Raw genomic sequence first — 27,209 nt, 5'->3', positions numbered from 1 at the left:
TCCCGAGGATGGTCTTCTGTGTCCCATGAAATCCTCAAGTTATTTCTCCATCAAACTGAATCCTTTTGACCTTTTCATAACTGTTCCTGCACAAATTCATCAGAATTGTCCTGTCTCAAGAAATTCTCTTTCTGTGGATGGCTATTTCATAAGTTTATGGGGATGTTTCTTGTGGGGCCCTTTGGCTGCTCAGGAACAAGCCTCATGAGGTTTGAGCCTCTCATACCCCACTGGCTTTTTTATGACTTGCAGTCCCTTGTTTCATTCTACCTTCTAAAATGGTAATTCAGGCTATGTATGAGTTATGGGTCCTTAACAGCAAATGATGTTTTTACAGTAAGAAATAAAAAAAAAGTAAAGGTGTCACAATGGAGTCAACTGGAACATGCAAGGGAGTTGGTGCCATTTATGATTCACGGGTTTGTATAAAAATGACATTTTTATAATAAAATAAAGTTTTATTTATACTGTACATATCCAGTAATTACATAGCTATTCGTTTTCCACGTACAGCAGCCTAAATTCAAATTTTGTAGGTAGTGCTTCAAGTGCTCAATGTAGGTGCACAGTACTGCCCCATAATGGCAATACTAGGAATGACTTAGTTAACCTCATTCCATTTTATGCCTAATGTCCATCAGAGGGGAGGAGGGAGGGCTTCGATTATGTAATTACTGGGTAAGTATAAAACTTTATTTTATTACAAAAATGTCATTTTTATATACTGTAAGTGACTTACCCAGTAATTACAGCGCTGATTCCAAATTGATAGGAGGTGGGATCATGGACATATCCTATTCCAAAACATTAAGTCATGTAATGAATTTGAAATAGAAAAGTTGCTAGCATTGAAAACCATGTTTGTCATTTCCTATCAGTTAAGAGAGCTACTGCAGGTGGATACTGCCTCTAGTTGGTGCTCATCTTAACTCGTAATGCTTGGCAGTATAGCCAAGGGTCGCCGCCTACTTAAGGGGAACTTTGCAGCTAGGGAAGTGCTCCGATGGCTAGCAAAGCATGATAGGTGCCCACCCTTGCCCTTGCGCAGCACAGCAATAAAAACAACCAGATAACACTGACACCTATATACTGAAATAAAACTACAACCCATCCACTGAGAGTGATGGGTGCTCCTGTTATGTTATACTCCCTCACTCTCCAAACTCGGCACCTTATTGAAAAGGTGAAGAGATAGTAGGAGAACATCCTGTGCTTCCTTCCGTGATGCCATGCCAGTCACTAAAAATAGTCTCACGGTATTGGAAAATTTCAACACTGATTAAGCTTTCATAAAAATAGTGAGAAGCAAAGATTGCTGGCACTTCCGGAAAGGTTGATGGTAGAATGGACGTAAACAGCATATAGCATCTGAAAACTAAGGAGGTAGAGGCTCTTCTGATGTCCTTAGCTTCACTTCAAAGTAGGCAAAATGCACTCAAAAAAAAACTGAGTGTGTCTAAAAAATAAAGTCCATATAAGATAGAGGACTACACATTTAGACAGAGTAAGAGACAGGTTCTTGCCATAACTCCCTAAATTATGGATGGGCCTCTGATTTCTGGTTCAGCTCAAGGAATTTCCAAAAAACTCCAACTGGACAGAGAGCTCTCTATACTACTTCTGAGCTGGGGAGCTCTACTGGGCACTTGTAGCAAGAGTTGGAGTCAGACGAGCTGTGGGGTCAGGAGCTGGCGGACACTCGGAGCATGAGTTGGCACCAGAGGAGCTGGGTGCCAGGCGAGCTAGGCCTTTGGGAGCTGGATGACACTCAGAGTATGAGCTAGCCCTAGGCTGTGGCTGACACCAGAGGAGCTGGGTGGCAGGTGAGCTAGGAGCTTGGGAGCTGGCAGACACTTGGAGCATGAGTTGGCAACAGGCTGTGGCTGGCGCCAGAGGAGCTGGGTGCCAGGCAATCTCGTAGTTCGGGAGCTGGCGGACACTCGGAGCATGAGCTGGCACCAGGCTGTGGCTGGCACCAGAGGAGCTGGGCACCAGGTGAGTTAGATCATGAGATGTCAGGTGCTCCTTGAAGTCAAGGGAGTCTGTAACAATCTAAAAGGAGGAAGAACGGATCCATGCCTTGGATGGGACTTTGAACTTGTCTAAAATACCCAAGGGTAACAAACAATTCAAGTCAATTTCTTCCTTGCTTGGATGGGTAAAGGACTTGAGGAGGGATGGAGATTAGGAATAAACCTAGGTCCCTGTGCTCAAAATGAGTTAAGCAAAGCTCTATACTCCTAAATGGAGGAGTACTAGAGAACCTAGACCTCCTCAGAAAAGAGGTAAACTGCCATTGGGTCACAGATATCTCAAAAGGGGAGACAAAGTGTCTGAGGTAATAGTTACAGAAAATCGACCCCTTAGTCTGGTAGATGTAGCTAAAAGATTGATGTTTGCATGTCACAGTCATTGCGACAAGTCTCAAAACCTTTTCAACTGACAAGCCCCCGATCGCCTGAAGCTTGTGCAGGCAAGAGCGGACCACCTTTGGCAGTATCTCTTGAGGGAGGTTGATGGAGGAGAAACGGTTGGGGAAGGAATCTGGAGGGTCCACTAATAACAGTCACAGATTTGGGAGTCGTTCTACGTAGGACAGAATGGGGCTATGAGGGTCCTCGTAATATTACAATGAGCCTGAAACTTATTTAGGGCTTCCCTGAACCATAAGAATGTGTAACACGAGGAGAACCAAGAAGGATCAGTCTGTATATGGAGACTGTTGCCCATACTAGAGGGTTTGGGACCAGAGAATCCAAGGGAGGAGGTGAAGGGTCCTTGAAGTGACAGTCACTCCCAAGGTCGTCTCGCCCTGTAGAGTCCACAGATCCCGAGAGACCAGGGGATCGAAGGCCCACTTGGAAGGAAGGACACTCTTCTGATGGCTCTATACGACTGCCAGACCTTTAGAGCCCTGAAAAATTTGTGTGGCCATAATACTTAAATGATTTGTCCACTAAAGAACTTCTTTTGTTGTTGGAGGATCATGGCGCGAACTGTAGGCAAAGTGAGGACTCGCTGTCGACTCTGCGGCCCATGTGGACTGATAGCACCTTGTACAGCCTGAAGCATATGCGGGGCTGTACATGGAACAGAGCTTATATCTGGCAAACTTAAAAAAGGGCTGCAAAGTCCATAATCTACCAAAATCTAGGCACAACAAAAAACAAAGGCCTAGTCCAAAACCAGGCTGTGACCAACTCTGTAGGTCAAACACAATCCTCTAAAAGAAGAAAACATGAGCCTGTGAGCTTGTCTGTGCCAGAAACCTTGGAACTGGATGAAAAAGTAAGACTCTCACATGATGCGTAATCTTGACTAACAGTGGTGGATGACAAAGTCCCCAGAGGAACATCCACTGAGTTTCTGAGCTAAAGAAACTTGCAGAACGTCTGCAAAAAAACTACAAAATTCTGAGAGTTGAGGCTGAAAACCAAAACAGAGGACTCTGCTATGACAGTTGTGTTCTGAGGAAGAGGTGATGAAGATCTGTGAGAGCCCAATTTTGGTCTCCAACAGCAAGATGTTTCGAGAGTAGGTGTCCGTCTCCTTCTACTAAGCGCTCTCTTCAGCTCGCTTGGCCTGCTTCGCCGCTTCAGACTTCCGCACCCAACCACTCGGTGCCAACTTCTGGCGCTCGGCACCAACTATGGAGTGTTCGGTGCCAACATCTGGGAGTTCAGCACCAAAGGTAGGACGCTCTGCGCCTCTTCCTTTTTCATCGGCTCAGGAAGACTCTGTTTTAGCCCTGATTACTCCTCAACTTGAGGAGTTCATGGGCTTTAAGAAAGAAGAAGACAGTTGTTTCCAAGAGGAAGGACTCCTCTCTATCTCCTGTCTCTTCGGACATCTCCATCAAGAGGCCTTTCCAGTGGCTGACTAACACCACACCTCCATCAAGACGCCTTTCCAGTGGCTGTCTAGCACCTCACCTCCATCAAGATGCCTTTTCAGTAGCTGTCTGCTGACATCTGGGAATAGACTACAGGTTTGACTGAGGGGGCAACTATTCGGGGCAACCCCCATGGACTTCCTTGGACAGCCAATATATCTCCTCCCCAGTGCAGGGGAGCAGGACAGTGTCTTTAGGTCTAGGGGATCTGAGGGGCTAGATAGCCACCTCCTCCACTACACATCCAGTAAGACACCTTTCCAGTGGCTGTCTGTTGACACCTGGGACCGGCAACAGGCTCGACTGAGGGGGCGACTACCCATATGTAAACCCTCCTACCTCCCTTGGACCTCCAGTATCTCTTCTCCTCAGTGCGGGGGAGGGGACAGGGACCTTCGTCTAGGAGCATCGGGGGACAAGTAGCCACCTCCTCCACTGCACAACACTTCACTGTTACAATGGTTAAATTCATGATATCGAAATATAAGGCTGGAAAGGCATGGGAAGGAAGCGAGGGAGCCAGGTGTGGGAGCAAGAGGATAATATAGGAGGGCTAGTAGCAGGAGAAAATTGGGGCTAGGTGGACATGAGATGGTGCAGGGTGCTGCGTGCTCTGAGATGGGCCTGGGAGGCTGGAGGAGGCAGGAGGCATGTGGAGGCAGGAGGTATGAGGCAGGTGGCAGTCGCTCCTGTGCATGCGGTGGCGGGAAGAAGCAGGAGGCAGGTGGGAGCTAGTGGCGGGCGTTGCACATTTTCGGTAATTGTGGTTACCGATTACTTCATGAAAAATCAATTAGTAATCAATTACTAGCTATTTTTTTATATCTTATAACAATTTCTGGTATCTGGGCATAAAAACATGCATAAAATGTATGAATAACATTAGCATTTTATATGTTCAGACACGAATGCATTTTAAGATAAAAGATTATGTGTATCTTCTAAAATAAAAGATAAACTTATATCAAAAAGGAGTTTTAGCATTAAAGTATCAAAGTAAATCCGCCTCTAATATTGTAGAACAATGTGTTTTTATTCTCTAATTAGTGATCGAATCCAGTACTGTATAGTAAACGCCCTGTATTCGCGGGGGATGCGCACCAAACACACCCCAACGAATAGTTAAAATTCCCGAATACTTAAAAGCCTCTAAAAACACTTAGAACTGCCTATTTTGATAGTTCAAACACAAAAAGAAAACTCTAAAAATGCTTATACCTGAGTATTTTAAGGGGAGCATTTGAAAAAATCATTTTTTATTAATAACCCTAGTTTTTTGGCATGAATCAGTTTGAAATTTTGGGCATTGGTTAGTTTATGTATAGTGAAAAGGTCAGTATTCATATTTTCTTGCCCCCCCATTAGCTGGTACCCCTGCCCCCCAAAAATTCTTTAAAAAAAATACTCAGCCATAACTATTGCAACCTAGGAGCTGAAATTTACGTGGTAGACAGGTACAGTATTATAGATTAGAATAAAGTATTAGAGCATTTTTTCAATATGAAGTTTTTATGATAAAACAAAGTTTTATGAATACTTACCTGGCAGTTATATATATATAGCTTAATCCCTGTTGAACTGGCAGATTTTTCAAAACTCGCGGCAACCGCCGAATGGTAGGTGTTCGATTAGGTGGTTAACAACCCTTACAGGGTGGTACTTGGAATCATTCCCGTTTTCAGTTCCTCAGATCATCTCTTGCCCGACCTGTCTCCTGAGGGGAGGAGGGTGGGGCTTTAAATATATATATATAACTGCCAGGTAAGTATTCATAAAACTTTGTTTTATCATAAAAACTTCATTTTTACAAATAGAACTTACCTGGCAGTTATATATATATAGCTGATTCACACATTTGGAGGAGGGTGAAAGACAGCCAACATCGTTGGGAAACAACTATAAGTCGTAGGTAATCACCTTGATTCCTTACCTGCTAAGGTAGCTGACTTCAAAGGTTCCTGCCTCTTGAGTCGCTTTCCCTTAGGAGCGCCAGCCAGGTGGAGACCTGCTATGCTGAAACAACTCAATCGAGTCTGTCAAACGGGGTGAGACCAACAATGTGACTAGACTTCTGTACTACCTATTCCCCCTTTTATTACCTGCAACCTTACTCAACCTAACCACCTAACCTTGCAGACTAGATATCCACCTATCTAGCTAGACTGAGGTTGCTGTTCCCACAAGGAAGCTTCCTCAGACAACCATAAAACACCAACCCAATTACAGGTATCCCAAACAAAAGTTAAGGTTGAGGGGAGGAAGTAACTCCTTTACCCAATACCGAAGCTGTAGCTACATATGGGCCCAAGGTGTAACACTTCTCATAATCGACTCTTACCTCTCTGAGGTAATGAGAAGCGAATACAGAGTTGCTTCTCCAAAAAGTGGCATCTATTATTTGCTTAACTGACATATTCTTCCGATATGCCAGTGATGTTGCAATGGCTCTTATTTCGTGAGCCTTCACCTTCAACAAACCAAAGGTCTCCTCTTCACATAAGAGGTGAGCTTCTCTTATCGTCTCCCTCAAAAAGAATGATTACGCATTCTTCGAGAGGGGCTTTTGCAGATCCTTCACTGAACACCACAAAGAACTGGATGAACCTCTTAAGTCCTTTGTCCTAGAAATATATGCCTTGAGGACTCTAACTGGACAGAGGAGTCTCTCCTCCTCTTGGCCCACTAAATCAGTGAGGTTAGGAACATCAAACGTCCCCGGCCAGGGTTTGGATGGGTTCTCATTCTTAGCGAGGAAGTCGAGCCTTAATGCACAAACTGCTCCATTAAGATTGAAGCCTACTTGCTTCTGTATCGCCTGAATCTCGCTGACCCTTTTTGCTGTAGCAAGAGCCAACAGGAACAGAGTTTTCTTCGTTACGTCTCTCAGGGTTGCTTGCGAGATGGGTTCGAACTTCCTGCTGCACAAGAACTTCAAAACCACATCCAAATTCCAGGACGGGGGTCTCAACGTCTGTCGTTTCAAATGACTTTAAAAGATCCTTCAAGTCTCTATCTTGCGACAAATCTATGCCTCTGTGCCTAAAAACCGTAGAAAGCAAACTTCTGTATCCTCTTATGGTGGATACGGCCAGCTTAGAATCTTGCCTGAGGGACAAGAGAAAATGAGCTATCTGGCTCACAGAGGTAGTGGTTGAGGAAACCTTATGCTGCTTACACCAAGATCTAAAGGTTTCCCACTTTGATTGGTAAACTCTCTGTGAAGAGACCCTCCTTGCTCTGGCGATAGCTCTCGCAGCTTGTGCTGAAAATCCTCTCGCTCTGACAAGCTTCTCGATAATCTGAATGCAGTCAGTTGAAGAGCGAGGGGGTTTTGATGATACCTCTCGAAGTGGGGCTGTCTGAGAAGCCTTGGACTTGGAGGAAGACTTCTCGGAAAATCCACCAACATCTCCAACACCTCTGTGAACCATTCTCTTGCTGGCCAAAAAGGAGCTATCAGGGTCATTCTCCCTGAATCGAGGAGGGCGAATTTCTTGACGACTAGATTGATAATCTTGAACGGAGGGAACGCATAAGCGTCTATCCCGTCCAGTCCATCAAGAAGGCGTCTACTGCTATTGCTTCTCTGTCCGGGACTAGGGAGCAGTAGTTGGGGATTCTCTTGTTCTGGCTGGAGGCGAAGAGGTCTATTGAAGGCCTCCCCCATAATCTCCACAGCTTCTGGCAAACTTGAAGATTGAGGGTCCATTCTGTGGGCAGAACTTGCCCTTTCCTGCTGAGCATGTCTGCTCTTACATTCTTCTGCCCCTGCACGAATCTTGTCAACAGCTCCACTCCGTGGTCTTTTGCCCACAGAAGGAGCTCTCTTGCTGTTTCGTACAGTGACAGAGAATGAGTCCCTCCTTGCTTCCTGATGTAAGCTAGAGCCGTGGTGTTGTCGGAATTCACTTCTATTACTCTCCCCGCGACAGATTCCTTGAAGGCTTTCAATCCTAACTGAATGGCCATCAACTCTTTCCTGTTGATGTGCCATCCGATCTGTCCCTCTTCCCAAAAGCCTGAGACCTCCTTGTTCTCCAGTGTTGCTCCCCATCCTGACTCCGAAGCGTCTGAGAACAACACTAGGTCTGGGTTCTTCCTGCATAGGGAGATTCCTTCCCCTAAGATCGACGGATCCAGCCACCAACTCAGATGCTTCTTGATCTCTGCTGGAATGTGGAAGGAAAATGAGTCCTCCTGATTCTTCCTGTCCCAGACTCTTGAAAGGAAGTGTTGCAGAGGTCTGAGATGCAACCTTCCCAGAGAGACAAACTTCTCGAGCGAGGAGAGGGTGCCCAGCAAACTCATCCACTCCCTCGCCGAGCACTTCTGTCTCCCCAGGAAATCCTGAACCTTCTCGAGGCACTTGGTTTGCCTTTCTTGGGAGGGAGAAGCCCGAAAACGAGCTGAGTCCAGAACTATCCCCAAATAAAGAATCGTCTGACTCGGCTCGGTCTGGGACTTCTCCTTGTTGATGATGAGACCCAGGTCCTGGGCCATCAGAAACGTCTTGCGTAAGTCCTCCAGACACCTGTTCTTCGACTGAGACCTTATCAACCAGTCGTCTAGGTACAGGGATACTCTTATCCCCTCTCGATGAAGCCATCCCGCCACGTTTGTCATTACCCTGGTGAACACTTGAGGGGCTGTGCTGAGGCCGAAACAAAGGGCTTTGGAAGCACTTGTCCTGGACTACAAACCTTAGAAACTTCCTTGAAGTCGGGTGGATGGGGATATGAAGTAAGCGTCCTGCAGGTCCAGAGATACCATCCAGTCCCCTGGGCGGACTGCTGCCAGCACCGACTGAGTCGTCTCCATGGTAAACTTGGTCTTTTCTACAAATCCGTTCAGTGCGCTGACATCCAGGACCGGTCTCCATCCACCCGAGCTCTTGGGCACTAAAAACAGGCGATTGTAGAACCCTGGGGATCCTAGTTCCAAAACTGGTTCTATCGTTCCTTTCTCCAACATCTGGTCTACTAGATTCAGGAGTGCCTCTTGTTTCATAGTGTTCGAGTACTGAGCCACTAAGGCTCGTGGCGTTGTTGAAAGTGGCGGTTTTCCCATAAAGGGAATCTTGTACCCTTCCTTGATGACTGAGAGGGACCAGGTGTCCGCCCCTCTTGCTTCCCAGGCCTGCCAAAAGTGTGACAGCCTTGCTCCTACTGCTGTCTGGAGGACTTGTTTTTCAATTCCTAGAGTGGGTTCTAAACGTCCTTCTGTTCGCTCTACTGCCTGTTTCTTGCCTTCTTCCTCTGAATTCCGTTCTAGATGGAACTCTACCCCGAAAGGGCTGCTGAACCTTCTTCTCCTCCTTCTTAGCAGCTGACAGAATTGCCGGTAGAAACTTCCTCGCCGAGCGAGTAAGCAGATCTTGAGTAGCCTTTTGCGTCAGAGTCTGGGAAATATCCCTGACCAGGGACTCTGGAAATAGATGCTCCGAGAGGGGGGCGTATAGGAGCTCTGCCTTCTGTACGACTGTAGCAGATTTGGTCGTGAAGGAGCATAACAAAGCCCTCTTCTTCAAAATACCTGCAGTAAACAGTGAAGCCATCTCATTTGCTCCATCCCTCAGAGCCTTATCCATACAGGCCATAATACTGGTAAGGTCTTCAATTCCTGTTGCCTGAATGGTTTCTGTTTTCTTGGCTAGAGTTCCAAGAGCCCAGTCTAAAAAACTAAACACTTCAAAAGATCTAAAAATTCCTTTAATGAGATGGTCTAGTTCCGTCATCGACCACATCACCTTGGCTGAATTAAGGGCATGTCTCCTAGACGAGTCTACTATGCCAGAGAAGTCCCCCTGGGAGGAGGCAGGAACTCCCAGGCCAAGAGCTTCTCCAGTCTCATACCACATGCCCGCCTTCGAAGCAAGCCTAGCTGGTGGGAACGAGAAGGTGGACTTTACTGCTTGTCTCCGCTCCTTAAGCCAGTTATCAATCCTGGTCAGAGCCTTCTTTGCTGAAATGGACAGTTTCATTTTAATAAACGCTGACTGCTTCTTCGATTTCTTCCTGCTGAACTGGGATTGAGGAGAACAAGGAGCAGCAGGCTTAAACTCCTCCCCATACAGTTCCAGGAGAGAGCGAGAGAGAACCTTATAATCATCAGCCGCATTAGAAGGTTTATCTTCGTCCTCTGAAACATCTTCTAAGTCATGAATTCCTTGCAACTCCGTCTCTTTCTCTTCTTGCTGTATTGCGCCAGGGGAGGACGTACGATCGTCGTATGTGTCCTGGCGCCGAGAGCTGGTTACGTCCTGACAAACAGCACTTGATGCGTCCTGATGTCGAGAGCTGGGTGCGTCCTGGTATTGAGAGCTGGATGCGTCCTGGCGTCGAGCGTTGGATGCGTCCTGGCGCCGAGAATTGGATGCGTCCTGACGTCGAGAGGTGGATGCGTCCTGGCGTCGAGAGAATTCACAGCATTCTTTCCTTCCTGGAGAACCGAAGTCGTCGTCGTGTCGAACAAAGGAAGAATGCTCCCGGCGAGAGGAAGATAATTCCTGTCGCTAGAGGCGGAGAGGCGAGAGTCGAGCATCGGGAGAAGAACCCTGAGGCTTTTGCTTGGGCGAAAAGAGAAGAATCTTTCGTCCCCTGCTAGAACTGCGCCACCTGTGGACTCGAAAGGGAGAGGAATCCAGTTCCCTCTTGCTCATAGAAGAAACCTTAGCAGGCGTCTCCCTTCTTGATCTCTTCACTGGCAACTTGGAGTCCTTACGTCTGTCAGACTGGGGGGGAGGACGGCTAAAGGCTTGTACTAGTGAAGCCAGTAGGCCTTGCATGACGGTAATGAAGGATTTTGCAGCAGCTGCTGTATCTTGCGGTTCCGAAGGAGAAGGTTGTCGAGCCAAGCTGGAAGAAGGAGAAGGTTCTCTCGAGAGTTCTCCGGAACCTGAAGGAAGAGGAGATCTCTCCTTCCTCCATACAACCTGCGGAGAACATTCCGTTAAAGGTCTTGACCTTTTCGTTGGAGCGACGTTCCGGTCGTCATCGGAAGGAAAAGATTCTGGGCTACTCCATCCACTCAAAAGGGGAGAGCGAGTACGAGGCTGTTCCACTTGCTGCAACCATCTTCTTTTGGTCGGCCTCGACTCCTCATACTGCCATCTACGTCTTGGAGAGGGGCTCGGAGAAGACACAAGCACGTCCGACACGCCTTTTCCGTGGCGGTCATAAGCAGCCTGGGAAAGAGCAACAGGACTGCTTGAGGCGACGGCTGACCGAGGATACGTCCCTCTCACCCCCTTACGATCGTCGACGTACCTTCTCCCTTGGTCCTGGGAGCTTGGTAGAGGTCTAGACCTAGGGGCATGACAGGGTCGATCAGTCGCCACCTCCACTGCACTTACACAAACACTATCACTAACTTCACTTGCACTCTTACTTCCTTCAAGGCTGCAAGCTGATCCTTTAGTTCTTTCATCTCAGCTGCCATCCTGGTGTACTGAGGGTCATTAACAGCAGCTACAGCTCCTGTAGAAGGAGCAGGGCCTACCACCTCAGGAGAAGGTTCTACTTCTAAGGGTGATTTAGGAATAGAGGGATTAAAAGTAATGTCTAGGCTAACATCACTCACAGACCTAGATTTAGATTTAGAAGCCCTCCTTAACTTATCCATTTCTAATTTATGCACATAGCGTTTCATTTCCATCCATTTCTTTTCATCCAAACCCTCGCATTCTTTACATCTTTTATCAAGAGCACACTCAAAACCCTGCACCTAAACAAACAGTGTGAGGATCAACCGCTTTCGGCAACCTCACCTTGCATTCCTCATTCACACACACTCGAAAATACTTAGATTCAGACATCTTATCCAAGAACAATCAAAAGAATAAACAGAAAAAACAAGCCACAAAAGCGATTGCCAATCCAAAGGTCAATATACGTCACCAATTATAAGTCCAATTACAGCGACCTAGGGAAGCGAGCGAAAAACCCGACGGTGGACCAGCAACGATGTTGTCAGTCCAACTGGCAGAGATGATCTGAGGAACTGAAAACGGGAATGATTCCAAGTACCACCCTGTAAGGGTTGTTAACCACCTAATCGAACACCTACCATTCGGCGGTTGCCGCGAGTTTTGAAAAATCTGCCGGTTCGACAGGGATTAAGCTATATATATATAACTGCCAGGTAAGTTCTATTCGTAAAATTTTTTATTTTTTACAAATATTTTTCGATTTTTGAAAAATCTTGGATCGGTTTTGTGGAAAAATACATCCCAAAAATATTTTTGGGACAAAATAAAAAAAAATCTCTATAGTTTTGTAGACAATTTATTTAGCTTTCATTTGGTTTTTGTTTCACTGAGATAGGTGAATTCGTTATGTCTGAGTTTCCATTTGAAGGTGAATAACTTTAGTTTTGAGATATCGGCCTCCAAAGTTTTATGATAACATTTTTTGCTTGTCTGTCCATTTATTTGCTTGTTGTCTCACACTTTGAGGTTTTTATGACAAATTTGATATGTTATATCATACTGGTATTATCTGTGGATTATTTTATGTTTACTGAATTATATTTTACATATTTAGGCTCCTGGTCCCCCTCTTTCCTATCTCTTGGATGCCTCCCTCTTCATGACGTCGTTTCTTCCTTTCTCTTATGGAACATAGATGCTGTTTAAATGTTCTTGGTCTCGGTATGGTTTCTTCTGGACAAAGAAGTATTGCAAAGCCAAGAGAAATACAAAAAATTGACTTGCAAAGTAATATAAGTGCGCTGAATGAAAAGTGTGTCAAAACACGGGCGAGGTTGGGCAGTGCGACGTCTTGCTTCGTCGAGAGCTAAGCTGCCACTGATTGCCCAAGTGGGTACACTCCTTCACCCAACAGAGCCTCTACGCACTTGCGTAGGATATAGTTGCCATATACCGCATTTAGATATTCTTCTTTGATAGCTGAATTGAAATTACTACTGATATACTGAAGTTATCATTATAAGAAAAATGTAATTTTCTCAGTGACAGTAGGGTTACGGTTTTGGCTTATAACTTCAAAACTGTTGCAAATTTTTTAATAAAATTTTCTGAGAATATAGTCAAGAGGTGTAAGAGTCTGTATGTGAAATATCAGGAAAAATTTGGATTCTTCGATTTTTTCGTCAAACGCTCCCCTTAATAGTTTTATCACAAAAAGTGCACTTAGTCATGAAAATGATAGAAAATACAGTAATTAAAGAATATTTCTTAGTGAAATGTGTATATATGTTCCATAGAGAAATCCGCGAATCATGAGAACGCGAATACAGGGGGTTTACTGTAACCGATTACGCCCACCACTAGTGGATGCAAGTGGCCAGCGCTGGAGGCTAGGAGCTAAAGATATGGAGTGTTCATGATTGCGTGAGACCAGGGAAAACACCTCCGTACGCCAGGGCCATTCGAACCTTGTCTGTAACATTCCAAAGTACTGCCGAAGCAAGAACCAGTAGCCGATACTCAGCTGTCGAGAACGATTCCTCTTCAGGCTCACTGCAGCCAACCATTACGCACCATTCTCTCCTTATTACGTTCCAGCCCCTAAACTATTCATTTCTCTGCAAAGGAAAGTGTGATCAGTAGCCCAGGCCCAGTAAACAAAACAAATTACAAATGTTTTGGCCTGATGGAATGCGTAACATTCAAGAATTACTTTAAAATAATTTACTGGGGGGTTGCGAGATACCTAGGCCCAATAAACAAAAAATAAATTACAAATGTTTGGCCTAAAGGTATGTTGTAACATTCAAGAATTACTTTAAGGTAATTATTCACTGGCAGATTGCGGATAGCCTATGGCTCGTAAACAAATCCTAAATGCAAAAGTTTGGCCTAACAGAATGACGTAACATCCAAGAATTACTTTTAAGGCAACCACTTACCAGTGGCTGGGTGCAGCCTATGCCCGGTAAACAAATCATGAATGCAAAGTTTTTGGTCTAATGTAATGGCATAACATTCAAGAATTAATTTTAAGGCAATTATTTACCAGCGACTTGCATGTAGCCTAAGCCCAGTAAGCAAAATATAAATGTAAAAGTTTTGGCCTAAAGGAATGGTGTAACATTGGAGAATTACTTTTAAGACCAAACTATTACCGGCAACTTGCAAGTAGCCGGCTTGTGATGAATCTTAATCAAGGTAATAACAAAAAAAGACGAGACTCATCCTGAAAGATCTCTGCTCGAAGGCTATGAAATATGCGTTCTGGTGGTTGTGTAATACTACTGAAATCCAGTGATATAACCAGAAAATAAGAATAAGCTGCTGTAAGCACTCGATGTTCAGTCGAGTGTGGCACAAAACAGAATGAAGTGGTTAGCTAAGTCGTTCCTGGTATTGTCATTAGGTGCGGTACTGTGCACCTACACTGAGCCATCAAAGTGATACCCGCGAAATTTGAATTTAGGCTGCTGTACATGAAAAACTAATAGCTATGTAATTACTGGGTAAGTCACTTATATAAAAATGTGTATTATAGAAAAACCTTTATATTTACATAAAATCTGCATTATTCTGGTAAAGCATTTCAATATAAAAAATCTAGAAATTACATATAGTATAGGCTGCATACATGAGAGTATACATATGTTACAGTATACAGTGGTGTATATTTGGACCCTACAGTATAATGTATTACACCACTTTATTGAAATCTGCATGACTTCTGATTTACAAACTAAGTCCTGAGACCAATCTTATGCTTTTAAGTTGGGGGCCAACTGTACAGTATCCTGATGTTTTATGAACACTCAATAATAAAAGTTGTTAACACTGGAGAGAAACTACACAAAACGAAATTGGGAAGGAACTGAAAATAGTCTTTCAAGTTAGGGAAGAAATTATGCAAACTACAGTATGATACTTTTAAAAAATTCCAATGTTAGTTAGAAAAGGGCAAGGTGAGTATTAATAGCCAGAAATGGGTAATACAAGCAGGAGAGTAAAGGCCAAAGCACAAACTTACTTGATGTGCTGATAAATATAAAATCATAATGAAACAAGAACAATTGAAAGAAAACAAGGCTATGAGTGCAGCAACCATTACACTTGATAACTCATAAAGTAACCACATAAACTTATCACTGGCAAAAGCCAGCTGAAAAACAAACCAAGGGGATGAAACACTAATTGCCTATGATTATTATTATCAAAATAGTTTAACCAGACCACTGAGCTGACTATCAGCTCTCATAGGGCTGGCCTGAAGGAACTGAATGAAATACTATACCAAGTCTAGGCCAGAGGCAAAGCACTGGGACCAAACAGGTAATTCAGTATGGCAATAAATGAATGAAAATGAAACTAAAAACTGCACAAAGGTACATGCTTTTACACTGAAACACATGTGACAAACTAAAACAGAAGAAAACTTCTGGGAAATTAATTATAATCATAAAAGTCACTAAATCCTCTGGTAGTACAGACGAAAGACCATGGAAATGGGGAAAACTGAATTGATGGGAAAGAAAAAGCAATAAAACTAAAAGCAGCTAAGTAGTATAGGAAAAAGCTTACAACTGCAAAGCAAACACATGAGAAGAAGTTCTTACAAACTGGAAACCCCCTAAGCCCATGTATGCACAAGTGCAGTGCTCCTGGCTAACCAGATATATATTTTTTCTTCTTTAAATGTGTATAGGAATGGGATATCTAAGTTTTGTGAAATCCATGAATTAGGTTAATGTACATGATGGTTTAGCAAGTGAAACAAAGTGTCTAGGATTCATGAAATCCAGAAATTACACTAATGTAAATGAAAAATACAAACCAATAAAAATAATTAACTAAAAGTATTTTTGTTTATTCTCCACAGGGTATACCCCTGTTAATGCACAATAGACATAAAAATTGTACAAGTTGCTCTATTTCAAGAAAAGATAGACTTCTGTCACTACAACAGTTTTAGGACAAAAGGTTCAGTTCTGGGGACTAAATTTACAACACGGCTAGAATTCCACAACTATACAGTATTTCATATATTTTAACCTAATGGAACACAACAATCGTGTACACCAACATACAAAAACATAAAAAAACTCAGTTTATACCCAGGATCCATTTCTAGGAGTCTTAAAAACAGAGTTATACAGTAATTACAAATTAGGTTAACTAGAATGTAGTCACATGTCTTGACTCCGTAAGGAATGGTTAAAATAATTTATGCACAATGGGTAAATTTTGCACCACAATTAACTAAAACAGCTTGGATAGCTATGATGGGAAAACCAAGAGGTGAGGTCAGGGGAATGATACGATTACAGTCCGTTAGTCCGAAGGCCCGATAGTCCGAAGGCCCGATAGTCCGAAGGTCCGATAGTCGTAGGTCTAAGCCGGCATTCCGACGTGTTTACTGGTTACAATTTTGCCGTATTAGCTATGGAGGGGTGGGGGGCTGATTACAGTCCGTCGGACTATCGGGCCTTCTGACTTTCGGACTATCGGACCTTCGGACTATCGGGCCTGCTGACTTTCGGACTATCGGACCTTCGGACTATCGGGCCTTCGGACTATAGGGCGGTCACCAATGATACACACAATCTCACATGCCACCTTACCTTATATTCTTGTTCAGATTCTATAAGACCAACAACTACCACCATCTGATATTGCTTGGCTCTCATACTAGATAGAGGTTTACGAAGTAATCTCATAGCAGTTGGAGCAGTCTGTGTGTGTAGAAGCTGGTTTACTTGAGTAGGAGAATGGGATGGATCCAACACCAGTAGTCGTACTCCGCCTTCGTTGCCTCCAAGCTGTTCTACGCCAATAATTGTTCGACTGTGACCTGATTGGTAGAAATCAAAATCAACCTCAGGTTTGGATACTGGCATATATCATTATATCAAAGCAATTTAACAAGAATGCCAACTCATATTTATATACTCATAGCATTTGACTGAAGGATCTTTCATTGAATAAAAGCAAAAAAATTGGAGCGTTGGTTAGTTACACAGTTTAACATTAGCAAATGACTGAATTTAATTAGTCATTTACCATCACTAATAAGATTAACCAGACAGGTTCTAATAAAATATCAAATATATAAAATAAATTACAACTATGTATAAAGATAAATACATAAATTGTAAATGCTGTTGATTAAGACTAAATTCTATACAGTACTGTACAGGTGTTTGTACAAGGTTTGCCAACTGCTGACTGAAATTAGGCCATGCACAAATGCACATCAGGTTAACCCTTAAACGCCTACTGGACGTATCATACATCGACTAAAATTGTCTGTTGGGTGCCGAGTGGACATACCGTACGTCGACTACAAAAATTTCAACCTTGGTCAACTTTGACTTGACCGAAATGGTCGAAAAACTCTTACATTCTAGTAATATTAAAACTCTTACATTCTAGTAATATTCAATCATTTACCTTCATTTTGCAACAAATTGGAAGTCTATAGCATAATATTTTCGATTTATGGTTGTAATTTTTCAGAAAAATAAAATCTTTTTTTCAACCTTCGTCAACTTTGCGCCAGAAATTCTTTAAAACTCTTACATTCTAGTAATATTCAATCATTACCTCGTAATGTTTGCACAATATTTTTATATTAAAAAATTTTTCCTTACGTCCGCGTTACATAAAGTTTTATATTATGGAATATGGAAATGTGCGCAATTTCATGTAGAATACAACAGAAAATAACTCATGGTTGTAGCTTTTATCATTTTTGAAATATTTTCATATAAATCACAATAACTGCCAAAATTTCAAGCTTCGTCAACTTTAACTCGACCGAAATGGTAAAAAACGCAATTATAAGCTAAAAACTCTTACATTCTAGTAATATTCAATCATGTACCTTCATTTTGCAACAAACTGGAAGTCTCTAGCACAATATTTCGATTTATGGTGAATTTCTGGAAAAAAAACTTTTCCTTACGTCTGGCATGCTGCAGTAACTCGGCCGAACATCTCAGAAATTTTTTCGTCATGTTGTCGTAATGTTTGCATTGTTTTACATTAGTCGTTACATAAACTTTTATATATGAAAATGTGCGCAATTTCATGTAGAATACAACAGAAGATAGCTCATGGTTGTAGCTTTTATCAGTTTTGAAATATTTTCACATAAATCACGATAACTGCCAAAATTTCAACCTTCAGTCAACTTTAACTCGACCGAAATGGTAAAAAAACGCAATTGTAAGCTAAAACTCTTATTTTCTAGTAATATTCAATTGTTTACCTTCATTTTGTAATAAATTGGAAGTCTCTAGCACAATATTTCGATTTATGGTGAATTTTTGAAAAACATTTTCCTACGTCTTGTGATAACTTGGCGAACATCTCAGAAATTCTTTTAATCTCGTTGTCGTAATATTTGCACCGTTTTATATTAGTCGTTACATAAAATTTTATATATGAAAATGTGTGCAATTTCATGTACAATAAAACAGAAAATAACTCATGGTTGTAGCTTTTATCAGTTTTGAAATATTTTCATATAAATCACGATAAATAGAAAAATTCGACTTTCGGTCAACTTTAACTTTCGACCGAAATGGTCGAAAAACTGCAATTGTAAGCTAAAACACTTACAGTGTAGTAATATTCAATCAATTAGCTTCATTTTTCAACAAACGGAAGTCTCTAGCACAATATTTCGATTTATGGTGAATTTTTGAAAAAAAAAAAAAAAAAAAAAAAAAAAAAAAATTTTACGTCCATGCGTTACAAATTCATGCATCATTTTGTTTTAATATTTTCTCTGTGTTGCTTTGATCATTTTACAATTTGTTATATACCAAAATCATCGCAATTTAGTGTACAATACAAACTAAAAAAATTAACTCATTAGCTTTAACTGTTGTGCTTACAGCGATTTGTATACAATTATATGTTTTTTTGCTGTCATATATTCCAATATTTATATATGATAATGATATTTTTTCATTTCTGATGGTTGCATACTAAACTTCAGGCAATGACAAAAAAGGAGCAAAAATGAACTCTTAATCTTAAAAACTAAGCGTGCTGTGATTTTTTTGAAAAAACTTTTTTAACGGCTAACTCACGAACATTTGCGGCATACAGGAGACGTTTTTGTAAATAGAGGCTCGGCGTTTAAGGGTTAAGTTTTGTAGCTATTTATGTTGTGCTGCAGATTGAAAAAGGGCATATACAGAATTTTCAGGTGGAATAATGCTACTTATGTATTTTTATTTTGTATTGATATCAGCCATAACATTAACCCTTACAGGACGGGCTAAAATATATACAGTACTAAGAACCCCCCCCAACCCCTAGACCAGGAAAACTTTAAGGTTGGCCAGTTTCAAAAAACACATCAATGGAAAAAGGAAGATATGTAAATGCACATGGTATAAGAAAAAAAATCTTAAAAATTTTCAACTTGTGGCGCCAGCGATATTTGATCTTACGGTGCTTTTCAGTGCCGCTAACGGCGTTTTACAGTGCCGTAACTTGATGCTGCATCAAGTTACAGTGCTAACAGCAAGAATAGGAATCAAGTTAACAGCACTTACAGTGCTGTAACTTGATGCAACATCAAGTTGTGGTGCTGTAAGCGCCGATAACGGAGAAAAATCGACTTACAGCAGGAATCAACTTACAGGGCAGCACTGGAACAGATCCCCGCTGTAAGTTGAGGACACACTGTATTTCCAACCCTGTGCAGGTCCTCTTTTCCAAAACACTCTTAAAAATATGCTAATTTTACCAAGTTATACATGTTTTTTCAAATAATTTTTAATTTTATTTTGTAAATTTATAATTACAGCTCACACAATATTATAACAGGAAAGAACTAAAATCAGTAACACATTATGAGTATATTTATGGTAAAATAAATTACATCTTGCAATGGGGAGGTGCAATAAATTCCCCATGAAATCTCAAGTCACACTAATCTTCCTCTATCCTTTACTGAAGTACTAGGGTTGCTGTAAGAGCTGCCATAAGTCATTTATGGCCCACTGAAGTGATACATACATTTTTTCTGCAAAATTTGTTCAAACTGTATGGCGTGAAATACTCACCAGAGGTGGTCCATTCCGCACTCTAGAGCTATTATTATGCCTCACATGATCATGCCCGTCCAGTAAGGGTTAATGCGGATAAAATCTGATAATTTGACATTACCAGATTATCAATCCACAAAGCTTGCCATTTATTTATTAAACTATAACAGACTTTAGTGAGATTCATAGTGGCTAAAGATATGGCTGCTTTAATATACATTAATATTTCATTTAATATCTGCTTTAATCTAAATTTCCATTTCATTTAATATCAACAAGTCAAGATAAAAATATTCAACATTTCTACCCAGCTTAACCCTTAAACACTGACTGGACGTATTGTACGTCGACTAAAATTGTCTGTTGGGTGCCGAGTGGACGTACCGTACGTCGACTACAAAAAATTTCAACCTTCAGTCAACTTTGACTCGCCCGAGATGGTCAAAAAACGCAATTGTAAGCTAAAACTTTTACATTATAGTAATATTCAATCATTTACCTTCATTTTGCAACAAATTGGAAGTCTCTAGCACAATATTTCGATTTATGGTGAATTTTTGAAAAAAAAACTTTTTCCTGACATCTGCGTGGTAACTCTGCCGAAATTTTCAGAAATTCTTTCGTCATTTTGTCGTAATTTTTGCAAAGTTTTATATTAGCTGTTACATAAAGTTTTATATATGAAGATGTGCGCAATTTCTTGTAAAATACAACAAAAAACAATCCATGGTTGTAGCTTTTATCAGTTTGGAAATATTTTCATATAAATCACAATAACTGCCAAAATTTCAACCTTCGGTCAACTTTGACTCGACCGAAATGGTCAAAAAACGCAATTGTAAGCTAAAACTCTTACATTCTAGTAATATTCAATCATTTACCTTCATTCTGCAACAAATTGGAAGTCTCTAGCACAATATTTCGATTTATGGTGAATTTTTGAAAAAAAACTTTTTCCTTACGTCCGCGCCAGAAATTCTTTCGTCACGTCATAATGTTTGCACCATTTTATATTAGTCGTTACATAAAGTTTTATATATGAAAATGTGCGCAATTTCATGTAAAATACAACAGAAAATAACTCATGGTTGTAGCTTTTATCAGTTTTGAGATATTTTCATATAAATCACGATAAGTGCCAAAATTTCAACATTCGGTCAACTTTAACTCAACTGAAATGGTCGAAAAACGAAATTATAAGCTAACACTCTTACATTCTAGTAATATTCAATCATGTACCTTCATTTTGCAACAAACTGGAAGTCTCTTGCACAATATTTCGATTTATGGTGAATTTTTGAAAAAAAGAAAAAAAAACTTTTTCCTTACGTCTGCGCGCGGTAACTCGGCTGAACATCTCAGAAATTCTTTTGTCACTTTGTCGTAATGTTTGCACCTTTTATATTAGTCGTTACATAAAGTTTTATATATGAAAATGTGCACAATTTCATGTAGAATACAACAAAATATAACTCATGGTTGTAGCTTTTATCAGTTTTGAAGTATTTTCATATAAATCACGATAAGTGCCAAAATTTCAACCTTCGGTCAACTTTAACTCGACGGAAATGGTCGAAAAACGCAATTGTAAGCTAAAACTCTTACATTCTAGTAATATTCAATCATTTACCTTCATTTCGCAATAAATTGGAGTCTCTAGCACAATATTTCGATTTATGGTGAATTTTTGAAAAACTTTTTCCTTACGTCCGTGCAGTAACTCAGCCGAACATCTCAGAAATTCTTTCGTCACGTAGTCGTAATGTTTGCACCGTTTTATATTAGTCGTTACATAAAGTTTTATATATGAAAATGTGCGCAATTTCATGTAGAATAAAACAAAAATAACTCATGGTTGTAGCTTTTATCAGTTTTGAAATATTTTCATATAAATCATGATAAATAGAAAAAATACTACCTTCTGTCAACTTTAACTCGACCGAAATGGTCGAAAACTGCAATTTTAAGCTAAAACACTTACAGTCTAGTAATATTCAATCAATTAGCTTCATTTTTCAACAAACGGGAAGTCTCTAGCACAATATTTCAATTTATGGTGAATTTTTGAAAAAACTTTTTTATGTCCGCAGGTTACGAATTCATGCATCATTTTGTGATAATATTTTCTCTGTGTTGCTTTGATGGTTTTACAATTTGTTATATACCAAAATCATCACAATTTAGTGTACAATACAAAGAAAAAAGATAACTCGTTAGCTTTAACCGTTTTGCTCACAGCACGATTTGTATACAATTATATATGAAATTTTTTTTTTGCGCTGTCATATATTTCAATATTTATATGTGACAATGATATTTTTTTTCATTTCTGATGGTTGCATACTAAACTTCAGGCAATGACAAAAAAGGGAGCCAAAAATGAACTCTTAATCTTAAAAACTAAGCATGCTGTGATTTTTTGAAAAAAAAAAAAAAAATTTTCCGCTTCGGCGCTAACTCCCGAACGCCGCCAGCATACGACAGACACTTTATGTAAATACAGGCTCGGCGTTTAAGGGTTAATATAAATTAAAAAAAAAAGCATCCATGATATACTGGCCACAATGATATTTAGGGCATCAATTTGAAATGATGTAAAAACTTTAGGGGATAAGATTGGCTTAGATGATAATGATAACTTTATTTAAAGTCATGGAAACCCTTCATGGTATTACATAAACATTTTCATGAATGGATAGGAGTCATATTCAAAACTTTAAAAAATTTATATGCATTATATAGTATATATTTTTTACTTTTCAGTTATAAACTGGTATCTCAACTTGACAGACACTTCAGTGGTAGGCCTCTTGAAGAATAACAAAATCTATTATGTAATGAAGACCAAGGACCTGGTACTGTACTATAGGATACATGGTACCTCCAGGTCAATGTAGCATTCAGGTGAAAATCTGTCTCATTCTTTCTTCCTTCTCTTGTTACATGGCAACATTTCATTTTCAATTCTGAAGAGTCTAGTAACTTACTAAATTCAGTAATAAATGCAAAATTGCAGGCAGGAATAACAGAATATTAAGTATCACATGCAATGCACGTGTGTCTACATATGTTTGCTGATTTTATACTAACCCTTAAACGCCGACTGGACGTATCATAAGTCGACTAAAATTGTCTGTCGGGTGACGAGTGGATGTACCGTACATCGACTACAAAAAATGTCAACCTTCGGTGAACTTTGACTCGACCGAAATAGTCGAAAAACGCAATTGTAAGCTAAAACTCTTACATTCTAGTAATATTCAATCATTTACCTTCATTTTGCAACAAATTGGAAGTCTCTAGCACAATATTTCGATTTATGGTGAATTTTTTAAAAAACCTTTTCCTTACGTCCGCGCGTTAACTCGGCCAAACATCTCAGAAATTCTTTCGTCATTTTGTCGTAATTTTTGCACTGTTTTATATTAGCCATTACATAAAGTTTTATATATGAAAATGTGTGCAATTTCATGTAAAATACAACAAAAAACAACCCATGGTTGTAGCTTTTATCAGTTTGGAAATATTTTCATATAAATCACGACAAGTGCCAAAATTTCAACCTTCGGTCAACTTTGACTCGACCGAAATAGTTGAAAAACGCAATTGTAAGCTAAAAGTCTTACATTCTTGTAATATTCAATCATTTACCTTCATTTTGCAACAAATTGGAATTCTCTAGCACAATATTTCGATTTATGGTGAATTTTTTAAAACACTTTTTCCTTACCTCCGCGCTGTAACTCGGCCGAAAATCTCGGAAATTCTTTCGTCACTTTGTCGTAATGTTTGCACCGTTTTTATAATAGCCGTTACATAAAGTTTTATATATGAAAATGTGTGCAATTTCATGTAAAATACAACAAAAAATAACTCATGGTTGTAGCTTTTATCAGTTTTGAAATATTTTCATATAAATCACGATAAATAGAAAAAATTCAACCTTCGGTCAACTTTAACTCGACTGAAATGGTCGAAAACTGCAATTGTAAGCTAAAAAACTTACAGTCTAGTAATATACTATCAATTACCTTCATTTTGCAACAAACGGGAAGTCTCTAGCACAATATTTCGATTTATGGTGAATTTTTGAAAAAACTTTTTTTTACGTCCGTGCATTACGAATTCATGCATCATTTTGTGATAATATTTTCTCTGTGTTGCTTTGATCGTTTTAAAATTTGTTATATACCAAAATCATCGCAATTTAGTGTACAATACAACGAAAAAAAATAACTCATTTGCTTTAACGTTTTGCTCACAGTGCGATTTGTATACAATTATATATGAAATTTTTTTTTTGCGCTGTCATATATTTCAATATTTATATATGATAATGATGTTTTTTCATTTCTGATGGTTGCATACTAAACTTCAGGCAATGACAAAAAAGGAGCCAAAAATGAACTCTTAATCTTAAAAACTAAGAGTGCTGTGATTTTTTTTTTAAACTTTTTTTCAGCTTCAGCGCTAACTCCTGAACGCCGCCGGCATACAGCAGACACTTTTGTAAATAGAGGCTCAGCATTTAAGGGCTAAGCAAGTACAGTAGCTACCATTTTATAACTACATTAAAAATCTATTATATATTTCATCACAATCAAATCTTGTGTGTGTGTGTGTATATATATATATGTTATTAAAGACACATCACAAGAATACTGTTATTCATTCTGTACAGTACCGTATACTAAAATTTATAAAATCATTACACTGTCCAAAACCCTTCATCAGGTACTTGAGCTTGGGGTATCAAAAATTACTGGTTGAAACCTTGTGTAAATGTGTAATACAGTACACTACACTATATTTACTGCTATATACAATTAAGTTATTCTATTCCTTGAAGACACGTGTGTGTGTCGATACAGTTCAGAATGCATAGTTATTAAAACAAGGTAACCTCAAGTTTCATCTAGTGTTATACTAGGTTTACCTCTGTCCGTCAGAATTAGGGTAACTCTGACAAAACTGGTGTAAACAAATAGAATACCAAAAGAACTTAGCAGATAAGTTCAGGTATTCAAATATACCTTCCCTGAGGTACTAAACTGAAAAATCCATTGAAGTAAGGAAGATCAGGGCTGATCTGCATAAGCCAGTATTTCTTCTGACAATGGTCAGAGCTTTTGCAATGGCCACAGGACCAAACTTTCAGCACTGGTAAGACAATATGAATATTCTACAGGCGCCACAGGACCAAACTTTCAGCACTGGTAAGACAATATGAATATTCTACAGGCAGTCTTGACATCAAAAGTGCCAAAATAATTCACAACTTACAAAGAATTTCAGCCAAGATTGAGAATAGAATTCTTAAGGGCTCCACTGGTTATTACATCTAGAAAGATATTAAGAGAAGAACTGAGGCAACATGGAGTATGCAGCCATAGACTGACCACTTTCTATATGAAAGTGGTCAGTTTAGTACTTCAGGGAAGGTATATTTGAATACCTGAATTTATCTGCTAAGTTCTTTTGGTATTCCATTTGTTTGCACCAGTTTTGATAGAGCTACTCTAATTCTACTGGACAGAGGTAAACCTAGTATAATACCAGATGAAATTTGAGATAAACTTGTCTTAATAACTATGCAATCTGAACTGTATCAACACACAATTAAGTTATAATAATCACATTTTACGGGATACAATATAATGATTCTTTGATAAAGTAAATTTTTAGGTATTTACCCCTCTATCATCTGCTTTATCTGTTATAACTTGGTGCTGGTTCGACAAGTGCTAAAATTGAAACAATCGTTAACAAACGCTCCTGATAGTTACCCCTACTATAAGGAGAGTGGGGATAAAACAGCAACTACTCTGATTGTCATTCCTCTCTTAATCTCTTAAGAGGGAAGGAGGGAGGGATCTCAATGATATAGGGTAAGTACTGTACCTAAAAAATTGATTTAAGCATCAAAATCATTATTTCTGGGTGAAACTTACCCTCTATCACTTCCTGACTCCAACATTGTATGCTGGAGGAGGTTAAGAGATTTCCCTAAACCAAATTATCAGATGTTAGAAATATCCTTATCGCTGCTTACCTGATGAATACGATCCCATGATAAGTACTTGTCAGATGAGGATCCTCATTAGGTGAGGTCCACTACTATAGGAAGTGGAACATGGACCCTGAATATAACCACTGGTTGAGATTGTGCAATGCAGAATGGCAAGTTAGGCCTCTGTGCCTCTGGCCTGCAGAGCTGATGGAAGCTAAAACAACAACTAAACATAATTCCTAAAGAGTTACCACCTATCGAACTGCATTGCTGTGGCACCCCATACTCAAAACAACAACACAAATTTGCAAGAAAAGGTGGTTCTTAATCAGCTCATGGTAGCTTTCTCCAGCCAGTCCAACATTACTTACTCTACTGAACTTTGTTTGCTCTTGCCAAAGGTAAACAAAGCAAATACAACTAAGCATAATAATGTAATCAAAACAAAAGTTGAGTATGATAATACCATGTATGAACTCCAATACATACAGTTTCCCACTTACCCAGGATGGGGGTCAATAGCAAGAACCTATACCTGTTCATAACACATAAGGGGATAACTAGGAGAAATCTCCCCTGCTGAAACTATAGGTGCTAATGTATGGCAGTCTTCCTACTAGATCTTGAGAGCCCTTAAGTAGTTGGAAGTGAACACAGAGCTATACGTCTACTGCACTGCCAAAACTAGACGGTCTAGCAAGAGGAACTAATAAAAACTAACAGATGCAATTGCTGCGCTGACATAATGTAGTTTAGCCTTCAATAGGGAACAATTTCCTGGAGACAATGCATGGTGTGCTTCCAGGATTAAGGACTTAATACTGAAAGCCAAGTCATTCTAGATGTAGGAATCTCAGGATTCTTGGCAGTGCAAAACAGGTTCCTACATTGCTCCCTTAATAGTTTATAATGGGACATATATAGTAACTCCTTAGAACACTAACTGGGCAAAAAGGTAGCTCTTCTCCCTCAGGCATTACAGTTTCTATAGAGGGAATAGAGAAAGCTCTTGGAATAGCTTTAGCCTGTGACATCATTCTTAGCACAAAAGGATGCCAAAAAAGACAGTTCTGTTCCAGTATGTGAAAACACTACCGACAATGATATCCCTTGTAATTTACCTACTCTTTTGGCCAAAACCAAGGACACCTGAAAGAGTGTCTTCTAAGAAAGAGCCTTGAAAGAAGCTTGCCCCAAGGGTTTGAAAGGAGGGCCTCTTAAGTGTCTTAAGACAGTGTCTAGGTTCCATAAAATCAGCTTTAGCACAACCTTCGGTATTACTGCTGAAATGAGTGAATACCTTATCCTAAGCCAATCTCT

At 39.9% G+C, this 27,209-nt stretch overlaps 1 protein-coding gene across 4 annotated transcripts in view; it reads right to left on the bottom strand.

Moving 5' to 3' along the window:
• Positions 1 to 27,209, bottom strand: part of LOC136831322 (zinc finger-containing ubiquitin peptidase 1-like) — a 308,022-nt gene that overhangs the window by 7,257 nt on the left and 273,556 nt on the right. For all 4 annotated transcript variants that reach the window (XR_010850840.1, XM_067091557.1, XM_067091555.1 and 1 more), the window contains one exon: positions 16,436 to 16,665. Coding sequence is in view for 3 of the 4 variants with exons in the window: in XM_067091557.1 (XP_066947658.1) it covers positions 16,436 to 16,665 (230 nt within the window). In the remaining variant the exon portion in view is untranslated. The remainder of the gene's footprint in view (positions 1 to 16,435; positions 16,666 to 27,209) is intronic.

The sequence above is a fragment of the Macrobrachium rosenbergii genome, chromosome 48 (assembly GCF_040412425.1).
Source record: "Macrobrachium rosenbergii isolate ZJJX-2024 chromosome 48, ASM4041242v1, whole genome shotgun sequence".
Taxonomy (NCBI): Eukaryota; Metazoa; Arthropoda; class Malacostraca; order Decapoda; family Palaemonidae; genus Macrobrachium; species Macrobrachium rosenbergii.
The sequence above is the reverse complement of the archived record's forward strand: the minus strand, read 5'-3'. Positions and strand labels throughout refer to the sequence as shown.